At 40.9% G+C, this 23,962-nt stretch overlaps 1 protein-coding gene across 8 annotated transcripts in view; it reads right to left on the bottom strand.

Annotated features, from left to right (window-relative positions):
* Positions 1–23,962, bottom strand: part of wdpcp (WD repeat containing planar cell polarity effector) — a 50,039-nt gene that overhangs the window by 25,301 nt on the left and 776 nt on the right. For 4 of the 8 annotated variants that reach the window (XM_079560284.1, XM_079560283.1, XM_079560289.1 and 1 more), the window contains exons 3-9: positions 22,378–22,502; positions 8,418–8,489; positions 5,731–5,775; positions 4,057–4,107; positions 2,924–2,994; positions 2,116–2,175; positions 1,653–1,767 (exon numbers count right to left, since the gene is read on the bottom strand). In XM_079560284.1, the coding sequence (XP_079416410.1) occupies positions 1,653–1,767; positions 2,116–2,175; positions 2,924–2,994; positions 4,057–4,107; positions 5,731–5,775; positions 8,418–8,478 (403 nt within the window). In that variant the 5' untranslated portion in view covers positions 8,479–8,489; positions 22,378–22,502. Of the gene's footprint in view, positions 1–1,652; positions 1,768–2,115; positions 2,176–2,923; positions 2,995–4,056; positions 4,108–5,730; positions 5,776–8,417; positions 8,490–14,419; positions 14,574–17,950; positions 18,006–22,377; positions 22,503–23,962 lie in introns of those variants that run through there. The other 4 variants (XM_079560286.1, XM_079560287.1, XM_079560285.1 and 1 more) reach the window with 4 other exon arrangements.

The following is a 23,962-nucleotide window of genomic DNA, read 5'->3' as shown; positions in this document are numbered from 1 at the left end:
GGCCAATAGGCTTAACCAAAGCACATTTAAACGTGGGTAAATGAAACCAGCTACGAAAAATCACTTAAGAATGCTTAATCGTGGAGCATATGCTCAGCTTACTCTCGTCATCAGCCAATGGAAGCTTGTAATACCGTGATGGTGTAAAATATATGAAATCTAACATTTGGTGTGATGAAACGCTATCTCATTTTACATACTCAAGTTAAATACCATGATGTTAGACGACCATAAGCCTGCATTGTATCAAGAGACAAAACAAAACAGTCTCTGTCGTCTAGAATATTGAATTCTGTATAAAACAAAAAGGCTCCTCTCTTGTTATGCATGCTATGTAACTATCTGCTACATTTTAGTTTTATTTAGGTGCTGCATAATATTATATCTCACTAATATAGTGTACATCTAAAGAAAGCATATTCAGCATGTCCAAAAGCCACACACTCTCTCACAACAGTGATATTCACAATGCAACTGCACACTTCTTGGTAATTAGACGTTTTAAATATGTTTGATGGTGTGATGAAGGCTGACTTACTATTCTAATTGTCTGAGCTAATTTAACAAGTGACAGATGTTAGAACAGCCTCTAACTTACACCCCTGACACACAGAAAATCCCCAGAACCCACCCTCTCACACCCATTACTCTAATAATTAGTGCCTCTGAGGCTTTGAATGGAGCACAGCGGGAGCTGAGAGCTCTGTGTACCTGGCTGAGTGTGTGACCCTGTGTATTTGCACTGTGTACATGTGAGTGGACTGACATTACTGTAAGTGCCTGGAACAGACTTTGCTGTAATTACATGTGTTAGAACAAATGGATAAATGAGTGTGTGGGTGTGTGCGTACAGGGAGAGTGCACAACAGGGCTTTATCAGGTGTCTGGAGACCTGAGCGGAAGCAAATGGGGCGATGTTATGGACAAATAATTGATACAGAAAGAAAGAAATAATTAGCAGATTTGGGCTGGTGTCCACAGCCCCTTATTCACTCCTGCCAGACCTGCAGAGCAAAGGCGAGCATGTGAGGGGAGGTGCTGCTCCCTGGAGGAATGCACAATGGAGTAAAAACACTGATGGATGCTCTTAAGGGAAGGCCCCTGGACGCAAACAGCACAAAAGGATTTGCTCACAATTAGCTGCCAGAGTTACAGTGCTCACCTGTGGCACCTGTTATATGTTTGTGCTCAATTGAAAACGACTATGTGAGAAAGTGGAAAACCAAAAGCGGTGTGTGTTTGGGAAAAAATGCACAAGATGTCAAACCAGGCATGTAGTTGGTGCTGACAGTGTGACAGAAAGTGCGTGGTAGACCATTTTGCGGTCTTCAAACACTTGAATGCAAATAGGTTGAGTCCTGTCTACATGAATGACTGTGGGCAGAGATGGGTAGCCAGGCCATATGGTAAAAACAATGTCTTTTCTTCTTAAATCTTCTTAGTGTTGGTACATCTGTTGAAATATTTCAGCCATATTTGCACCACAATTTTATTCAGAGCTTTTATAAAAGGCACCAAAAGAAAGGAGTCCGATCTAGTACATAGTAATCGGAATACTGACTGTTCATTAGCTTCAATGATTGAAGAAAAACAAAATGAACACAGGCAACAAAAGTAAAGACATGCCATTGGAATAGAAAGGAACAACTTGCCATCAGTCACAGTGCCGGCTGGAAGTCGTCCAACTAATGTGCGGTCGACACACACTTGTTCCAGCTGAGGTCCATTCACTGATTGTGTTAGCAGCATCCCATTGCTCAGCATCATCTGCATACATGTTGTTATATTTTTCTTACATTTTTGTTTACTAATTTGATGAGAGAGCCTATAATATTCATTTATTATGAGTGCTATATCTGGCATCGTACACCATGCCCAGGGACTACAGTTGAAAACTTCATGGTCAATACTTAGAAATGTTGATTTATATCCATATGAACTAATTTGTAAATAAAATTAAGCAAATATTAGTTGAAAGTAAAATATTAAATGTTTCAGACTATTTATTCAGGGCAGTATCAACTATACAAAAGTGTAAGTAGCTATTCGTCGCCAAAGCAAGCAGCTTCTTGAATTAGGTTTTGTGTATCTGCATGAATGGCTAAAGGTCTGTACCTGGCAACAGTGCTTGTTTTTCCATCTGGTGTGAACGCAGGTGTTGGTCAGCAACAGTTCCTGGATGGACAAGGTGCAAGAACAGCAACATTACATAAAGAATAAAAACAGAGCTAAAATGATAGATTTGACTCAGTCATTTTAAAACAACACATCAGTAATGTTAATGTTTGGGTAATGCTATGGAGTTGAAAGGAGATGCAGGTACTTTACTCTGTGTGTGTGTGTGTGTGTGTGTGTGTGTGCGTGTGTGTGTGTGTGTGTGCGTGTGTGTGTGCGCAAGGTCGCTCATTCCAGCCACATTCCTGGCCCAGCTGGAGTGATTGGATGGGAGGAGAGAGGGAAGGAGCGCGGGTGTGGAGGTGAGTTGGGGTGTTTCTAGTTTCAGACAATAGTTACGGGTGACAGGAGGGAGGTGCACGGATGGCTAATGTTGTCTATGTGCACGCATGCTTGTGGAACAGACAGGTCCTGGCAAAACAAAGCTTGGTCTGTACTTCCACAAGTTTGGAGGCAAAGAGGAGGACAAGAGGAAGGGAGGAAGGATGAGGGGCAGCCTGCAGACCCTGATCCCCTCAAATATCCCCCTCGATGACAGAGCTCGGCCGAAAGAGAGGTGATGAGAGAGCAGAGGGAGAAAGAGAACAAACGAGAAATGACATGGTGAGCGGAGAGAGAGGGAGAATGCCCTTATTTGTTAATCAATCGGCCGTTTCGGAAAGGGAAAACTCCAAAAGTCCCTTGAGAGGGAAAGATGAGGCAGGAGGAAGGGAGGGGGTCCCTGGGAGGTTAACAGAGTGGGCAGTACCTCAAACTCTTTCAGCGAATCACGTAGCTTCTCTGGTCTGTGGTTCCTGGGGTTCCATGAATAACCTCGGGCTAAGGGAACAAAGAAATTATTAGAAAGTTAAGACGGCAATGTCAAAAGGTAACGTAATTATTCATTAATGAATTAGTGCATGTGTAAACTTGGCTTTGAAAGAGAGTTCACGCTTGCTTTTGTTGGTTTTGATTTGTAACAGCCTTTATGATAAAAATTTTCGCAGAGGTGCATTGTGTTGCTCACATGTTAAAAATAAAAATCATTAATTCATTATCCTAAAATTATCTACATGACCATGAAAAAGTCACACAAATATTAATATAGAAGTGAAAAGCTAAGCGTAGAATATGATATATTTTTTATTGTTTTCTATCTAAATGCTCTACAATAAAAATGTTTCTGGGGTAAGAAAAAGTACTGAAAACTTAGAATAAATAAATCGGAAAGCATCAAATAAGTTTTGATTCTCATAGGTTTTGAGGTCAAATTTGAAAACAAAATGAAATATGAAGAGTCTAGCATCAAAGTTATCTACCAAATGCAACCTTGCAGTAAGCAGCACAGAACTTTCACGTGCATTTTAATTTCACAGCCTCACTTCACTATATGCATCTCTAGTGATTACACCAAGGAAGGAAAGGCTTTTAAAGCAGCTAATTGAATTTGGCATCTGCTCCTGCCTTGGTTTATTCCTTCAGTGGCAGAGTAAAAACGTGGAGGAGATCGGCTGTTTTCAGTGCGCCACAATCAGGCGACTATCTGTTTATTTGCCTGCATGTCTTTTCATCTCGAATGAAACGAACTATTAAAAAGGGTTCTCCATTAAGAGTGAGTGGGACGGGGAGGTAAACAGATGCATGCAAATAAGGGATGGAGTGTGTGTGGTTGGGGGGGCTGGGGATGAGTGTTCGTCTCCTGATAAGGCTGTTTGTATTCCACTACTGGGTGACAATCAGGGAGAGAAGGCACGAGAGGGAGAAGGTGGAGTGGTAGAGTTGACTGCCGAGAAGACTCGTTTACACAAGATGGTCATTCAGAGACGAAACACTTCTTCACCGCTCTTATTAAATCAACTCAATTATCTGGGGCTGGGAGTGGGCCATCCACTGCCAACTCACCTTCACAGAGATGCTGTTTCTCATTGTAATAGTGATGCTCTAGTGAAGCAGCTGCAAAAAAAGGAAGAGATTTAATGAGATGAGTGTGTAACTTGTACAAAGGAGGAAGTGGGCAGCGATTTCATCTAGAGCTCAAACATCCCAGAAACTCCAAAAGCGTGTGTTGGCACAATGCAACCTAAAACCCAGCGTCATGGCCCAGATGCCTTGGGCAAGAAAGTGGCCAGTGTGGTGCTCGCTCTCTGGCAGGCAGGAACACCTCCAGGATTAGTAGTATTAATCAGATAAGAGGCCAGACAGGCCCAGACATGGGCACCTGCTCCCAAGCCAGGGGCCTGGCTGCAGGGCACCCCTGGAACCACTATGATGAGCTTGGGTCCCCCTCTAGTGGTTAAAAAGGGAAATTGTGTACATTTTTTTGATTGAATTGTTTCTGTTTTTTAATATACCATTTAGAATATTGACAGTGTAAAATATGACGCCATAAACTTGAATTTACAAGCTATGGTGGTAAAAATCTATATGAATATGAACTAATGCTATGAGATGACAAAAGATATAAATAGCACTACTTTCCTTGACGGTGCTATGTAGCCTGTGCATACACATGCACACAACCCTTTACTAAATGTCAGAGCATGATTCTCACCAAACAAGTTAGACCTGGACTTTAATGTAATCTTTGGTGTGGTCATGACCCATTCCTGTGGCTCCACTTCTGTGTGAAAGTATTATGATACTTTTGGATAGTGATTCAGCTCCGCTCATCTGTGCTCCCCCTCCTTGCTCCACTCTGATATCAAGCCACACTTTAGTAATCCTCCAAATGAAAGGATTTGGAGCAAGAGCATCGTCTCTCTTGTGAAGATTGAAATGAAAGAGAAGGTAGCTTCTCAGACGAGAGCTGAGGGAGTGAACACTATGATGAAATAACTGTAACTGTGAGACTGTAAACAAAATGCAAGGAACAAAAGCACTGTACAACAAAAAAGACAAGATGGATGAAAGGGAACAAATACAGAATTTCATCTAATGAGCTGAATTATAACCAAAACTGTAACAGGGCAACATATCGTGTTAAAAGTGAAATACACACAAACTAAAATGTAAACACTGCACACAACGCTGTACAATGTAGCTATGACATAGTGTCTGCGACTGTGAAGATCAAATAAAGTGGTTTAAAGATCTAACAAGGGAAAGAGGCCCATTTCTCCAGAGGATCTGACTGGAGACCAATGGGAATGTTTCCTGATGGTAAAGGAAACCTTCAGCTCGAGGCAATATGAGGCTGGACTACATGGGGCCTCATGCTATGTGATCTAGGAGAAAGTCAACAGTTTAGTTTTCCTATCGCTGTGTGGCAGGACCCCAGGTCAACACGAACACAGGGAGGAGAGGAGATAGACGCACGGACAGGACTAATAACCAATGTGTGGAATGTGTATTTAAAGGTTTAGGGTCTTAATCCGACATATTAACAGTTCAAGTGTGTGTTGGCAATGTCCAATGAGCGGGACGGGAAGCTGTATATAACTCCGTGATATGTGAGCAAAATGGCAGACTCTGAAATCCCTTCCTCCTATAGAGGAAAATATACATACACTGCAAAAAAACAAGACAAACACAAGTTATCTTTACCACAAGCACACATCCAATATAAACACTATTTACCTGGCTCTCCTTTATCGTAGTACTGATAGGTGCCAATATCTGTATCTGTGGGGCAGAGGAGAGAGGGAGAGAAAGACACAGAGCAAAAACGATGAGCATCTCGCTGTCAGGGAAAACCAGAAGACAGATCAGCAATTTCGCACAGCGGGATAAACAATCGCTATCAGCCAGTGGCCTGTCCCGTCTGCCTGCGCCCTAGTCAAGATAAGACCCAAGGAGAGAGAGAGAAGGATGGAGGGAGGGAAGGCAGGAGTGAATTGGAAAGGGGTCCGAGCCAAAATGGAGGGGCGCAGAGGGGTATTAATAAAGACAGAGGAGTGCCTTAACCCGTCACCACCTGGGGGATAGACGGAATTACACCCGCGACATGTGCGCTTAAAACTAAAAAAACAGAGGCAGGCGGGAGTTCAGCCCAATGTGTACGTCCGCACCCGCACAAAGTTGCTGAGTTGAGTGTTATTCCCGGAGGCCCAGATTTGCACAACGCATCGTTTCTTTATCGCTGCACTACTGTTGGCTGCTGCTGCTGCTCCTGGGGCCAGGTCACACTAATAGAACAGGAGAGCATGCAAACACAGCACCTGAATACATATGCACACACAGCTCGGCAGAATCTGTAAGCTAATATAGGAATCTCTATTCAAGCTAGTTAAGTGTCGAAGTGACAATTATGAAGGACATCAGCAGAGACAAGTTCATGAGCTTATGGTATGAAAAAGTTACTTATATTTGTTTTTATATTTAAGTGAAGATTTTTTTGAGGATCCTGAATACCAACTGCATTAAAAAAAATCTCAAATTAAGAGAGGTCAAAAAGTGTACTTTTACAGCATGCTTTGTTGCATGCCAGTGGTTCTCAACCTTTTGGAGCCGCGACCCCCATTATAACAGTTAAAGGAGTTCGTGACCCCCCGCCCGGGTCACACCGTGAGAAATTGGAAGAAAAAAACAAATAGCTAAATTAAAATTCATCAAATTACGAACATATAATGGCACTCTGGTAAAATACCACACACATGTGACAATAAAAATATATATATTTTATCTACATGATCTGGCGACCCCCCAAATTTGTCTCGCGACCCCCTTGGGGGTCCCCGACCCCCAGGTTGAGAACCACTGGTTTAGACAACACAAATCGCCTTTGTAAGATACATTTTGGGAAAGGGTTTGTGAAAGGGTGAAGACTAGACTATATCTTTACAGAAGCTAATTTTGTCAGTCCAAAATCACGCAATACTCAAATTTATTCCCTAAAAAAAAGGAGAAAAAACTTTACTTTTTTGTCCCTCAAAAGCAACTGTTTGATTGGATACGACACACCTCAGTGATCAGGCCTTTTTCTTCAAATGTATCCTTCCACATTTATAAGATAGTGCAAGGCACACGGGGCAGGGTGAAACAACAAACAAATATAGGATATGTCACCATCGCCAGCCCTGCGCATGTACACGTCCAAACACAAATACACAGTCAGCATCAGAGAGACGCTATCTTCACCTGGAGCTCAGCAGACTGTGAAAGACAAGACAAAATGGAAGGAAACGGGGAAAAAAACACGCTATTTTCTTAAGACAGAATGTTGGTCTGACACAAATGGGAAGCCAACGAGTGACAGAAAAGTTGAAAGGTCCTACATTATTATTAATTCAGGCTTTGTAAAATACTCTTGGACATCTTAACATTGGTTCTATATGTTTTATCACATAAAATGTTATATATTGGTGGAACAGAAGGGTGGGAAGCATTTTAAGGTGTGACACTGCAGGTGAAGTGTGAGGAAAAAAATGAGAATATAAATATTTTATGTAGAATACTGACATGAATATGGGGAAAATTTGTTTTTGAATAATGGATAGAACCATGTTTACAATGTGTTTGTCTTCTTGAGATATTAGATACAACAATTGTTTTCAGAGGATATCCCAAGTTTTCAAAGCGCTAGACTCCAGTCATTATTCATTCACTTCATACTTGGTGGTGGTAAGCTACTCTTGAAGCCCCAGCTGCCCCGAGGTAGACCGGCAGAAGTCTAATCTGCGCCATCTGCCCTCTGACCACCATCAACCACTCATTCACTGCATTCTTACATGGGCCATGTGGGTGAAGTGTCTTGCCCAAGGACACAACGACTGTGTGCACCTTAGGGAGCCGGGATTCAAACTGTTAGTTAAGGTTACCGCCACAATGTGAGAAAAACACAAACTTAACAATTTACTGCAAAGATTAAGCAATGCATTTGACTCCAGGTTAACATTTATACTGCATGTTAAGTGAGCAAACTGGCCCACCTTAGTGTCGCCCCCCTTAGACAAAAAAAAAAAAATGCCCGTCATTAGCAAGAGATGATTTGTAGTGGAGCTCTGAAATAATCAGAATAAGCTTGCGGAAACTGTCTAGAGTGGACAATGATAGTATGAATGAATCAAAGCACATGACCGTGTACCTTTTTCACAAGAAACCATCATAACATGGTTAAAAGAGAAAAAGTGAGCTTAGCAGAATACGAGCCCTCTGAGAAGGAAGCTGTGACTAAGGACAATGAAGTGACAATTTGTGAGGTCTGATAGTTTGAGAGGAGGTGAGAAAACAAAGTGAGTGCTGACAGAAGTGGACACAGAGACAGCACAAGGAGAATGCCAGAGAGGAGGCAGAGTGAGATTGGACATGGAGATAAGTGCTTTTACCATTGACTTGCAGTGAGCTCTTGGTGGACCACAAGTGCAGCTCAGCCAGGCAGAACGCCATCTGACGAAGACCTGTAACCCGAGTGTGGACAAGACAGAGAAAGAGACAAACGGCTAATCAGGACAGGAGCAAAGACAAGGATGGACAAACAAACTCCTGATGTATATCTGGATGTGTGACTCCGTACTGGGACATAGATAGCCCCCTCAGGTTACACAGAGCATGCCTGGCACACCATGACAAACCGAACAGGCAACTCGGCTACACAAGTTCCTGTGGCAAAGTGTACTGTTAATGTCTTGTATTTAAAACTCTTGATGAAAAGGTTATAATAAATGTTATAAACTATAACACGTCAGTACAGTGTATTATTTCAACTACATAAATACGGTCTGTTCAAATAAAGACTATTATAATAATTCTGTTAGGCTCTTGACAGACACCACACAACCCTGACCGGAGTCTGACTTGGGGCTGCTTCAAGGTGAGCCTACATTCAACAACACAGACGCAGTGATGGACAGACACTCAGGAGGCGACAGCTTCAACAAAACTGGCTGCATTCCAAACATCACTCTGCAGCTCAAGTTTAACCTTTCCCTGTTACAACTGTTAGACTTTGGTAACTTTATTCTAGAAAGAACTTTTGATTGAAATGGAACACATTATTCCTAGCCAAGAATTTCGCTTAATATTTACCTTCTCCTGATGCATACTTACGCTTGTCTATGGAAATCCTTACAGTAAAATGCATAGCTGGCAAACACACACGGTAGCGTGCAGAACAAAGTCACATGTTCTTTCATCTTCCATGTTTTGGCAACTGCACAACTTAAAACCCGATGATGACAAATCACATGTTCACTGATGATAATTTGTGCCGTCTCTGTTTGAATGCTTTAGCGGGCTGTCGGTGAAGTGCCGGTGAACTGACATTTCCTTCTTGATAGTTTTCTCATTACCTCATTATTAGGTAAAGCAAAGAACATGCAGAAACAAATGTATGCTATAAGCACTGCAGGTCCTGGCCGCAATTATTTTTCATGCAGGACTGGCTCGCTAGTCAAACTAAACGAATCTAACCTAGCCCTAAACCTAACCCTAGCCCTAACCTTAAGGATAGTGATGTCTACTAACAGCTTCTTATTGAGATTCATTGAATTGAGCCAATCAGAGACGGCTGTGGACTTCCCCTGTCGTCCTGCATAAAAAAATCTTGCATCCTGGCCAGCTGCCATACTGCTGCCTGGCTGAGGTTGCCGTGGGTAACCTTACCTCCTGCAGTGCATTGTGGGAGCGTGGAGCTGACATACAGAGGGCTTGGGTGAAGGGCGGGGGTCTAGGTTATTGTACCCTGTCTTTGCACTAGTAAAGAGCCTGCTTTAACATCAAAGCAGAGGAGGAAAACATAGGACTCCTTTTCAAACGCAGTCCACAGGAAGCATGACCTTGTCTGCTCTCTGCATCTCTTTACACTGTACCCTCTGGGTGAGCACAGAGCATGTGCTACTCAAAGTGCCTTTGAGTGACATGCTGGTGTTTGTGCCAAAGACAACGGCAGGTAAATATTTTGGCTTATACATAGTTGAACACAAGAAATTCATCTCTTGATTAATCTCTTTAAATTGTCAGTATTCCCATATCTAAATTAAAGAGGGTATGATGTACATTTTAGATATAAATAGAAAAATAACCTTCAACATAGCAAAGTGAATGACATATCAATGAATGCAGACTTTCCACTCAATTTGCTGCTGTTGTCGTGATGAAATGCTATTGTAGTGAGACAAGTGTTGCAGAAATGTTCTATCAGTAAAGACCCTCAGTTAACACTCATCTTGCCACACTATGTTGTAACATCACACGCATAACCTCCTTCCCCATCCAACTCATGCAGGAATCAGGATTGATGATACAAAAAAAAATTCACAAGGATGAACCCAAAATTCCGATTGTCAACCGAATAGTGAAAATAATCTTCAATTAAAAAGTCTTTTTTTCCATCACACTGTAGTTTTCAGAGAAAATACACAAAACATCTTCAGCTTTACTGTAGTCACTACATTTGAACGCACGCTAAAACATGTTAGGTTGACTTTCATTATTCATAACTAATGTCTTAATAAACCTCTTAATTCATCCCAAACTTGAACTGACATGCTCAGATATATTTTGGCATTTATTCAAAAGAATAATATAATACATTAAAAAGGTGGAGTATTAACTGTTAATGATGTTGTTGCATAACAACATTGTTAAATAAAAAATAGTACAGCCGTTTGTTACAGCAAACCACTTCACAACGGGCTGCACTGAAATCTGATCCACACAAGCTTTTGTTTGACATCTTGAGAATTCTTTTTTATTCCAGGTATGCGGCTGTTTTCAGCCATCTTCCTTTCTTTAGCCCTGTCTCTCCCACACATACGCTGCCAGAGGCGCTGCTGTCAGCTGGCGCAGTGGTCCCATCACAGCGAGAGGAGTGATGTGATAAATTACAGGGTTAAAGAGCTGCCAAAGGGTGACTGACACAAGGCCATTTCTGCCCTCCCTGTCCCGACTTACACGCACTAACTTTACACACACCTACACACCTACACACAGTGTTTTGTCAGTTTTTCTTCTCATTTCGACTAAACTCTGGTGAATCAGAGAGGCACTTTTCTCACCACTTTATCGGTCTGTCCTCTAAATAACAAACAAACAAAAAGCACAAGTTCCTGTTCACCTCCAGCAGAGTTCTGAACACTAACAGCATGGTGCATATTTGAATGTTTTTCCAATGTTGTTATTTCCACTTTCCACTGCTGCCAAGTCTCCATCGCAAGCTGCTTGAACAGGCACATTCATGTATTCAGTAAACATATTCAGGCACTCGACTCCTCCGTTGTGCACATACCAATCTCAAACTGCTGATATGTCCTCCCTCAGCACCCTTACACCATCCTGTGCTTGGAAAACCCATACAGTTTGCACACTATCTGTTAACCTTGCAATACCTGGGGAAATGTACATGTGCATTTACATACATATGAAGCGCTGCGTGTTCAACCTCCCACATCTTATCTTTGCCCTTGAGGGAATCATCCTTGGTGCAACAGTGTCCCAGGAAGAAAATTAGAGGACAAAAGATGAAATTAAAAAAGCCCCAGAACAAAGAATCACAAATCAAGGAAATCAATCCAGGTTGAACAACAGCAAAGTGATGTTAATCTAAAACAGAAAATCATCATGGGCCAGGCTGCTGAGAAGGTAGATAAGGCACAGGCAGCCGTGAGGGAGAACCAGTACAAACTAGTCAAGATAAAACATGACTACACAGAAGCATTTAGTAAACTACATTTATAACAAAAAATGGCAGCCGACTTTGTGTTAATCTGTAAACCGGTCTCTGTCAACAATGTCTATATTACGTTATATAAAAATAACTACACAGCTCAGATAAATTACAAGGCAACTAAATCTGCACTATAATAATGTGTCTTTGTGCTCTCCATAAGTGGAACTTTGGACAGCTGCAGAAGTTTATTTTGTAATAGACTACATTGCAATATTTTTTTCAATTAGTTGACTAGGCAAACAATTGTATTGCACTTTTTGATAAAATGTTAATCTCTCTCTTAAATCTCTTGATAGAGATTCACGTAATGTATATTCTTCTTGTCCCATATTTTTATTTTGTAATGGAAACCGGTGTGGGCTGCAAGAAGAAGAAAGCACGCCAAGAATTGTTTAAGGAAAAATCTCAGATTCAAAAAACAGCATCGCACACTGCAGGTAGCAGATGTCGAGTCATCTTTTGTCACTGATTGTTCCAATAGTTAGAGTCTGTCCCATAGCAAACCAAAAATAGTGGCTTACATGTATGGATTCATGTAGGAAAATTGACAAATAGGAACAGATGCATGGAATTCTGTTAAACCAACAACTCTACACTGCGTTCCAAATTAATATGCAAATGACATTTTTCTAAGATTTTCTAAATTGTCAACTCAAATGAGAGTAAGCATAATTTTCAAGTCTTTAACTGGTAGAGGATCATTTAAATGTGGTGGAAAAAATGTCCTTGTGATAACAGTATTTTTTTCAAAAATAAATATAGTAAAAACCTCAAAATCTGGTGTTCCAAATTATTATGCAACTCATCGTTTCAATACATTTTAAAGCTTGTAATTAGCTGAAAATGGCTATTTGTTGAATTTGTAGCATTAGGAGGTCATATTTACTGAAATCAAAAACTATTTTAATCAAAAAAATATTAACAGGTCAAGTTATATTTTACCATAGGAGCCCTTGTGTGATAGCAGCTTCAAAATTCTTAAATCCATTAAACTTGTGAGTTTTTGGACAGTTTCTGCTTGGATTTCTTTGCAGGATGTTAGAATAGCCTCCCAGAGCTACTGTTTGGAGGAAAACTGCCTCCCACCCTCATAGAAGTGTTTTTTGTTGAGGCTCCAAAGGTTCTCAATAGGGTTGAGGTCAGGGTAGGAGGGGGTCCACTTCATGAGTTTCTCTCCTTTTATGCCCATAGCAGCCAGAGATGCAGAGGTATTCTTTACAGCAGGACATGGTGCGTTGTCATGCATGAAGATGATCTTGTTCGGGAAAGCACGGCTCTTCATTTTGTAGCATAGAAGACAGTGGTCAGTCAGAAACTCCACATATTTTTCGAAGGTCATTTTCACACCTTCAGGGAGCCTAAAAGGGCCTAATGGGGCCGGCCAGCTCTCTACTCATGATTCTGGCCCAAAACATGACTCCGCCACCTCCTTACTGACGTCACAGCCTTGTTGGGACATTGTGGCCATTCACCAACCAGCCACTACTCCATTGATTTGACCATCCATGGTTACACGGCACTCATCGGTGAACAAGACTGTTTGAAAATGAGTCCTCATGTATTTCTGAGCCCGTTGCAGCCGTTTCTGTTCAGCAGCTTCAATTAACCCTTTAGGGGAGGCCCGGATAGAAGGTTTATGCACAACTGTAGCCTCTGGAGGGTCCTACACCTTGATGTTCGGGAGACTCCAGAGGCACCAGCAGCTTCAAATACCTGTATACTGCTTTGTAGCATCTGTTCTCTTAATCTGATGTGTTTGTCTGGCAGAAACCGTCCATAAGATAAGATAAGATAAGATGGTACTTTATTGATCTCACAGATGGAGAAATTGCATTCGATGAGAGAGCATCCGGCAGCAGCACCTATTCAGTGCGCACCACTCTTTATTTTTCTTTGGTGAAAGATATTGTGCCATTATCTGCACAAACCGGAGTGTGCTCTGAATCATCCACAAATCTCTTATCTGTATGATGATTGCGCTTAATCTTTCATTAAATATCGAAGGTTTTCATACCTAGACCAAGGTATTCAACTATTTCACGCTTTTCATCAGCAAAAACACCCTTTTTCTTTCCCGTATTGCTTGAAAATGATGATCTGCATAATAAAGTGGAACACCCTTTTTCAGTAGTTTTTCCCTTAACTGGGCTTAACCTGAAAACTAATCATCCCAGGTCTCTGAGATTAATGTCAGTGATTCATAGAGCCCCAAGACACAATACCATCTATGAGTTTCATTATTATTGTTTTTTTACCTTTTTGACACAAAAATCCAATTTGCATAATAATTTGGAACGCAGTGTAAATCAGAGGTGGGAGAAGTTTCGACTATTTGAGCAATGATGTATGCCGCATTTGAAACCTAGATTCAGATTCAGTAAACATTATGACTAAGTAACATGCATTGCAGGCTACAACTGAATTTTTTTGGCTCTGTAATGTGGCAACATCAGTCTACAAGTGTAAACATGTTAGTGTCACAAGTTTAGCCTTTAAGTATTGCTAATGGCCACTTCAACACTAATGCTCTTGTTCTAAACTTCTCCAGCTTAATGTCAGTTTATCTGTAAGTCTACCACCTTTTTGTGTAGGGCCGCGGGCGTTATGAACTTGACCTGGAGAGGGGAAGTAAAACAAAAAGAACCTGGGGCACACACTCACATGCAGTTACAGGCAGGTACTGTACGGCTTCTCATCTGTCCCATTACAAGACCAGAGGGTTTGGTGGAGGGTGGGCAAAGTGGCGCCAGGTAGCATGCGGAAACCTTTTCATTCAGGCTCTCAAACATAGTCACCGAGGAACCCATTCACAAGTCTGGCGAGGAAGAATAGAAGTGACGGACAGGCAGAACAAAATAGGGTAAAGGTAATAGGACTGACTGGGCTGACAGTTGAAGCCAGTGTGTCCACATGTGTGTGTGCGCGTGTTTTACAGGCATGTCAATCAGCAGTAAAATGAAGCAGGCTGACATGGCTGCTGGGCATGTCTCATTGTGGAGTGATGGCAGTATGCGTGTCAGTGGATCTCAGAGAATGTGTATCTGTGCTCATTGGTGTGCACTGATGCATGTGTGTGTGAGAGAGAGAGTTAAAGAAACAGGGAGATCACTTAAAGTACTATTCAAACTCTAGAGGGCACACAGAGGTGAGGAGTTGAAAAGTTTAGGTGTCCACAGAAGACCAGTCAAAGAATTTTGACAAAATCAATACAAGTGGTGAAACCTAAGGAACACTAAGGGGTCATTTACTTTAAGCGCTTGCTTATGTGCAAAATATGTGCTATACATATACATACAGGTACTCGTCATACAATTTTTAATTAGAATATCATGAAAAAGTGCATTTACTTCTGTTATTCAACTTTCATGTCAGTTCAAACTGTGAAACTAATAAGACTCATTACATGCAAAGTGAGATATGTCTAGCCTTTATTTGTTATCATTTTGATAATTATGGCTCACAGCTGGTAAAAACCCCAAATTACTCCACAAGAAAATGTTTAATTTTAAAAATGGACTGTAAACCATAATCATCAAAATTATAACAAACAAAGGATTGACATATTATGTGGCATTTTAAAATACACTCCATTGTTCACATGCAGTAGAGTTCACATAGATTAGTAGTTAAAGCCAACAGCAAGACTGTAAGTGACAAGCCATACTTAAAAGTGCATTGTGTACATTTTTATGTGGAAAAAAGTTGATATTGAGAGACATATTTGACCATTCAGTGAATTGTGCCTTTGCTTTCCATCAAGGTGGACTCTTGGCCTCTGGGATGGAAAGTAAAGGTGCCATAATACCACCCATTTCCACCCACCAGCCACATAAAAAGTTAGATAATGGACCTTTAATAGCGAAGGCAATATGAAGGTTAAAGTGGACAATGGACATATCATGCATATGACGCTTAAAAATGGACATTATTTTGGGTGCCTCAGCATGAATATTTTACGTTTATTTTATATTTTATTTTAAATTAACTCTGTAAGATGGTAACAATGGAATACAGGCGTGAAAGCTGGTTACGATTTAGATCAAGGGTAGGCAAGTTTCATCATTGCCAAAACACCAAGGGCCGAACCTCACCATTGTAGCCTAAAGTTAAGAACCATTTTCTGCAAATGCCAATGTTTTACATCAGTGGTTCTTAAGTGGTCTGGCTCCGAGACCCACCATTACCTTAATGACAACCTGCGACCCAAATAGAACTGTAATTTGTCATATATATCATATAAATTATTGCATTTACGACACATGTTTTTATTGAACAAGCCGTAGATTTACTTTTAAGACTGAAATTAATAAAACAAACCCGATGATATTAATTTTAACAGACCAGTGTGTTTCCGTGTAGTTTCAGACAGTTTTAGAGTACTTTAACAGGTATTTGATCCCATATTTGCATATTAATATTTTCTCAAAATCATATTGGGGGCCAGAGGTTCTGTGCTGGAGGGCCGGATTGGGCCCCCGAGCCTGACGTTGCCTACCCCTGATTTAGATTTTGCATGGTTAGCAGCTTCAGCACAGCGTGTTAAACACACTTGCAGTGCAGAATGGCTCAGAACCAATAAATATTAGATTATGGATTATATTAAACAAAGTAAAAGACATTCTTAGGGTATAATGATGACGCAATTGTAACCAGTTAGTCAGTAAAGCAACAGCGTATTTATCCAGACCCCCGGACCTTCTCCCAACCTAATACCTACCTGTTCCAGCCACCAAATAAATTTGTTAAACTTTCCTGTTCACTCTAAGTCATAGTATCCATCAAGAATTCAACCATTTAGGGCTTTCAGTCCATATCAAAGGTTACAGAGGTAGTTATAAACTGTCACTGTGATCATGTCTTATGAGTGAAGAATGGGTTAGTTATGGTGTTTCTTCTCTGGCAGAAAGAATGAAGTAACAGACTGATGAGCAGAGGCTCTCCTAAGCAGATGTGTAAACGTCATTAGGAGGTAATGGAGGAAAGAGGAAAGTGGGAAAACCTGCTGCTGCAAAGGTATTTACCCAGCGCCTGGAGCAGAAATACAAACAGCCCCATAATGACTGGGACTGAAGGAGACTTGAGAGGTTTGGACGATTATGCTCATCAGGTCTTAATCAGCCATAAAACAGCTTTACATGGCAAAGACTGTGCCCAATAAATGTTTCAGAAATCCACTGGTGAGACTCTGTGCTACAAGCCACGACCAGGAGAGCTAAAGCCACCACTGCTGCGTTGTATCCCTGTTCAGCTAATAGGCCTAATCCTTGACAGTGTTTTACCAAAAGCAGTGCATCTGCCCTGCAGCTATGCCCAAGGGCAGGAAAGGCAATACTCCCAAACTAGCAGCACAATTGCTGGCTGACTTCAAAGTGCTTTATGGGGACAGTGGCTCTCCGGCGTCTGTCCTCTGTGACATGTGTCAAACCCACTGTGGTTTGTTTGTGTTGTCGGATTTTTTTCTCTTAAGCGGTATCATGTTGTATGCCCCTCACCTTGAGACCAGTAAGCACATATGACCGGCAATCCTACTAAACAACCAGTAAGTGTTATTTGCAGAACATGGGACACACGTACTTTAAAATGGATTTTGACACTGAACAATTAAGTATCATTTTGTATTAATCACAGATTGATGATGACCTGAGGAAGATCCGCTTGGATCAAAACGTCTGAATAAATGCAGTTTTATTGGAGTAAGTGTGCAGGCTTTTTCACTGTTCACTGCTCACTGTAGTAGCCTTGCACCTAGTGATTGACGTGTATTTATACTGCTTGAATGATTAATTTTAGATTGAAAATCAACAAGCAAACTTTTAAGAGATTGTTGATGGGAAAATATATGCAACTGTATGCATCAGCAAATTCAAAGGTCATGAAGTGATGGACCAACTTTAGACACTCACACAGGTAGCTGTCAGAAGCTGTGAGAGAGGATGAAGTTTTAAAGTTGTGTCAGATGCATCAAGAGAGATGGACCTGGCAAAGTAGAGGTCACAGGAGCGTCCTCTGCTCTTGTCTGTGGTCTTATGTGGCTGTCACACTCTCACACACACGCTGTCCGTCAGCTCAGGGCTGAGGCCATGACACTGTGACACCTCTCGGCGGGACACTCTCTCTGACAGTTTGACACGGCACGCAGCCACTGGACGTCTGTGCCACTTGGACCAAGGGGACTGTAATCTGGAGTCTGACCTGAGCGCTGGACGCTGGTGTCATATATCCCAGACGCCCCTGCTGCAGTAGCCTCCTGTCCAGAGAAAGAAATAAGAATTCTTTCTATCATCTCTGCTCACTCTTATTCCCCGCATGGCACATGTCTATCACAGTTCATCACCAGGGTCAAAGGCTTTCATGGCCAGGTCAGCCTGCTGTGCCTTCATACTTTAAGAGTGAACTTTTGTTGCTAAAACAAACAGGGAATGCGTCACAATAGAATCACTTCTCTATTTTTATTTTTCATATTAAAGACATATATACTAATGTATACAAAGCAGTAGTAGTAGTACTTCTGGGTATTTGTTACCCAGCTGAGAAAATATCTTATGTAGGTATTATGTATTGTATTATTTGTTTTTATTAAACTCTCGTAAATCATCACGTCCAGCTTTAATTCTGTGAGTGAGACTGTGAGACTGTCGAGAGAAATTTGTATGTAGAGTTTTGCTTTGTGTATTTGTATTAGTTATGTGTTAACTTTTAACTTTACAAATTGGAGAACATACATTTTTCTTTAAATTATCGTATTGCTGTTTTATGGTTTTAGATAGTCAACTAACATTGCATAGGTAAACTATTGATAAATGTATCACTTACATGTTGGTATTGTAACGATTGTTATGTACTTGTGTTGGGAAAAAATGAAGGGTACACACTACCCAGTAAAGCCTGTGCAAGTAGCCTTTTACAAGCAGTTTATAGTTGTCAAGCCTCACTGTGGAAAATAGCCATTATACAGCTTGAGGAGCGTGTCTTGATGCAGTAACTTGGACACACTTAAAAGTGACAGTGCTTATTTCACTGCTGTGCTTCAACTACCCCCATGACGTTTCCTTTACTTACACTGACACATCGCTTGGACAACACTAAAATACCCACAGACGTAGAGAAGCTTCTACCACCATAACAACTGCTGGTTATTCAGGACAATAAGCTGTTGGGTCACAGCATGTCAGGTCTTGTCGACTCCCGTTTCCTTTTACCATAATGTGATGGTTAGACACAAAGCTCCGCATCGGGCCTCATGTTGAACACATTCTCCTGTAGTCACTAGTCTGACAGACTGAGAAGAGGCTCATCTTTTACATCAAACAGATACTAACTTTACATGGGTGCAGTTTACACAAAGTACAAGTTCATATTCACTACAGGATGTTATCTCCACCCTGTAATTTCAACAAAACTTTTATTTAGACAACATATCAAACGCCATCAATTGATAGACAATAGACTTTAGACAAACAAAGAAAAAACCTAAAGTGCATGGCTAATTAATCCAGATACACAGACACATTATACAACAAATTACTATTGAACTTTGTTGATTCAAAGAACAAAGTGTATCATGTTGTTTTTTTTTTTTTTCGATTACAGGTGCACTACACCATTAGGTCTAAACTGCCATCACAGGCCACAGCAGTGTAAAGGGGCAATAAGCCGCCTCTTACAGGTATGCATTTAGAGATGTTCGGTCTTTCTCCTGAGACAATCAGTTCGACCACTGTGCCAAATTTCCCACCACTTTTCTCTTTAATGTGTTTCGGACTCTCATAACCCTTCCAAATACCCTTCTATACATGTACACAAGCTTAACGCCGTCTGGGCAGGCCAATCCCGTAGGTTCACCGTCGGCACGGCAACAAGCACTATCCTGGCTAACATCTGCTGCACGACCCGGGGCCACTCAGAATGGGTCTTAATCCCCACACAGCCATGTTGTGGGGGAAAACATTCTTTCCTTTTAGTGAGAGCGGACAAACAGGGACAAGCTGCGTGGCTGGTAACCTGCAGGCAACTGGCCCCTTGGAAGGACCAGGAATGCTGACGCTGACGTGGCCCTCATTTGAGCTGCGGTCCATTATGGCTGTGCAAAGGGGTGTGACCGCCAGCAAAGCCAGCAAGGTAGCACGAGTGGTCCAGTTGGAGGGATTTGGGTTTTCAGGTTAATGAAAAGGTGGTGGAAATGGACAGGGAGCGGTGGCTCAGAGATGGACTGTGTGGAAGGCCAGTTATGCAAAAGACAAATCAAAAAACAAAAGCTGGAATGCTAAAAACATGTGAGGCTTTTCTGTCAACCACCGTGTGAGGTGTGTGCCCACATGAAATGCTTTTGGAAGCAGACTTCAGTGTTTGAGGGATTTTTGGTCTTTCTCCTAAGTTCAAGCAGTAGTCACTCCCGTCAAAGAGGGAGCAGAACAAGTACAGTAAGTAGTTCACATGTGGCATTTTGCTGCCCCCTTGTGAATAATGTGAAAAGTTAACCAAAACCTTTCATAATAGTCCCTCCTTCTGAAACAAGTCAAGCCATGATTTCTCACATTAGTGAGATAAAGATCTTGCAGTGACTTGACATGCAGAGGAAATAAAGACGCAGCCCAATCAATCAGACCGGCAACCACTTAAATACGCATTTGTCTTCATATGAAATCTGATCCTTCATTCCATTTCACAGATCATTACCCTTTATAAACAACACATGGCGACAGCGTAAACTGTTGCATGAATGGAGCTGGATCAATTTTATAGTTAGTTTAGGGGTGTTTGGGAGAACACTTATAAAGCTTATAAATTGTCTACATCCGTGGTTCCCAACCTTGTTTTCCTTGCGGACCCCTTGAGTCATTAATTTTTACTACATGTACCCACTTCCTTATGGATTCTGCCATAATGTTCGCACCGTGCTCAACTAAATTCAGATTATCCAAAATTTAGAAGAGTGTTTTTTTTTCAAAATGACATGTTAAAATAGTCTCAAATTTTTTTTAAAAATGTATCGAAAAACATAAATAAAATTAACTTTGAATTGATTTTGAAATTTGACTCCGTTTCACCTCACCTTGAAAAAAATCTGAAATCATTCCAAGCACCCCCTGCTACGTGCTCAAGTACCCCCAGGTCCCCATACCCCTGGTTGGAAAACAATGGTCTACACACTACAGGTGAAACTCGGAAAATTAGAATATCGCTCAAAAGTGTATTTATTTTTGCAATTCGCCTTAAAATGTTAAACTAATATATGACACAGACTCATTAAGCGCAAAGTGACACATGTCAAGCCTTTATTTGTTATAATTTGGATGATTATGGTTTAAAAGATTTTTTAGGTTTTACAAGCTGAGCCACAATAATCAAAATAAAGGCTTGATATATCTCACTTTGCATGCAATGAGTCTATCATATACTGTATTAGTTTCACAGTTTTATTTGAATATCATTCATTATTGTTAAAAAGTCTAATTTTCCGAGTTTCACCTGTATAGCATGACTCAAATGTTCAAGGATTATTATCAAGTATATTCAATTAAATTATTTTTCATTTCAGGAAGTCTAAAATGTTTTATTGCATCTTTTTTAGTATCACACTGCCACCTACTGGAAATAAGTGTTAGTTGCTGGCCAGGACGTCCCTGAAAGTGAGATTCTGAAATCTCAGTGGGATTTCATTGGTTACTAAAAATGAAACATTAGACTATAACAAATTATATTTAATTATTAATGATAATAACAATAATGAAAAAAAATAAAAACAATAATCACAATAATAATAATTATAATAATTAAAGCCGCAAGCAGCATTTAGAGGCCCTCACGAGCTGCTTTGGCCGGTTGGCGCACGCCGTCGCATGCCATCGCAACAACCGGTCGCGCCATTTTTTGGGGAAATTTTGGAAATGTGAAGTTTTTTTTTTTAATTTTGTGCAAAAAATCAGGACTTTTTGTCGGTGGGAAGTTGCCTAAACTGGCTTCAGAGGGGGAGAGGAAAAATAATAATAAGAAAAACCCGTACATATGCATATCATTGGAAAGGTCTCACATCCAGTAATCCACCCGTGGGGTGCATTGTTACTTATCTCTTTTTTCTTCGTATTTTTGCGCGAGCAGAAACAAATATGCCACTTTCGCGGCAAAGACATATGTTACTGGATAGGCCTCGATGCCCTGAGTCACTCTAGTAGTGTTTTGGGCACATGGTCGATGACGAGTGTGTTGCGCTCGTCATCGACTGCTTTCTTGTCAATGTTGCGCCAGGCCTGTAGTTTCACCTTTTTTCATGCGAGCAGTTACAAATCTGACGCTTTCGCGGCACACGCCTATTTCACCAGACAGGTCAGGGTGTCGGGAGTCCCCCCTATTACTGTCTAATGCATGGGGAGCGCTCTATGCTCTATTTCTTGAGCGCTGCGCGCTCTTTTAGGGACATGCGCTATGTGCACGTCTTTCGTCAGTGCGCTCCCTGCACTGCTTGTACAATTACAATAGGCGCGAGCCCTGCAGGCCGCTCGGGCCTAATAATAATAATAGTTATATTATTTATTAAATGGTGCTATATCCCACACAATTAAAATGGTGCTCCAGAAAGTCAAATATAAAAAAAGGCCTGCAGCTGTGACCCAATATCTTACCTGGTAGTCTACTGTGAGCCTTATTTGGTCTAGAGGCGCAGATAAGATGATGATAGTGAGGCTGGAGGCTGCACTGGACTATCTCTCCTGCTGCTGCCCATGTAGCAGGGTCACTCAGGTGCACTCTGCAGGGACAAGTGGAGAAGAAGACCAGATAAAGAGAAACAGGGAGGAGAAGATGTGACCGAATGAGTGCATGAAAAGGGGAAGGTCGAGTGGACAAAGGACAAGAGAAAGGTCAGTGCTGCTGTGCAATCACAAAACTGCACTTTATCAACACCTGACTCCGACTGAACAGCTCAATCAAACATGACAAAACACTACCTGCTTCACATAAGAGCACAACATTTGAAAACAAATTATTTAATGTTTCAGCTTAAAGACATGAAGAAGGTTGCCGTAGTCACTCAATATTTCAGAAAAAACTTTATATGTGATAAGAAATAAGGCTGCTCATTATAACACCACATTATCATTTTCCGCAATGTGCTATATGGTGCAATTATGATGACTTTATCACAAATACTGTCTGAAAACAGTTTTACAGGTTAATATGTTAAGTTAAGTTATACTGTAATAATCTCTGTAGAGAAATCTCTGTAGAGAAATTAGTTCTCTGCATTTGACCCATCCTCAGTGTCGCATGGGGCGACCTGTAGGAGCAGCGAGCATGGGCTGGCACTCGGGTGATGTGGAGCCAGGCTGGTGGTCAGAAACACCTGGCTGGAGGATTCACCTATTGCACATGTTTTTATAACCTACCACTAACCTACGCAGACACGGGGAGAACATGCAAACTGTGGCGTGATTACTGTAATAATAATGATTATGGACACCATTGCTTTATTCTGTAGCTGTTGTCATTCATAAAATATCAAGTGCAGAGTTTAGGTCAGAAGTAATGCAGAATATGTGACCTTTATCAGTTACCCTGATGTGAACCTAGAAGAAATGTAATGAGATGACACCCGAGAAACAGCTGCCAGGAGTACCCAATGCATTAAATCATTCTGATCCACTATATTGAATCAGAATGATTCAATGTAGTTTAAATATAGTTATTTAAGTTATATTCGAGTTTAAATTATCTATAATATAAATATGGTCAGTGTATAAATATTTGGGGTTGGGACGGACGATACACTTTTGTCACGATCTGATACGTATCACAATACTCAGGGGCAAATCAGATACGTATTGCAATACAGTAAGAAATGATGATAATATGTTTACCTTAATGCAATTAAAAATAAAACAGTCATGTGTCCAAACTTTGGATTGCATAATTTGCATTATATATTATATTTATATAAACTTTGGACTCCAAAGTTTATATAAATATAATGTATTATGCATATAATATGTGAAACGTTCTTGTCCCGGGCTCTGCAAAGTCTGTCAACTGCCTTGGCGATATGATGCAATATGATATTTTGTCCCAGCCCTAATAAATATGTTGCTAGTAAGTGAGTCAAGCTAATCCATCTACAAAATTTCAACTCAACAACAAAATGTTGTGAATACCACTATGAAAATCTTTCTTTTTTTTTTGTATCTATAGTCAGTGAGCAATTGAGGTTTTGTA

This window comes from Gobius niger (genome assembly GCF_951799975.1).
Source record: "Gobius niger genome assembly, chromosome: 7".
NCBI lineage: Eukaryota > Metazoa > Chordata > Actinopteri > Gobiiformes > Gobiidae > Gobius > Gobius niger.
Note: the sequence above shows the minus strand (reverse complement) of the source record. Positions and strands in the feature narration are given on the sequence as shown.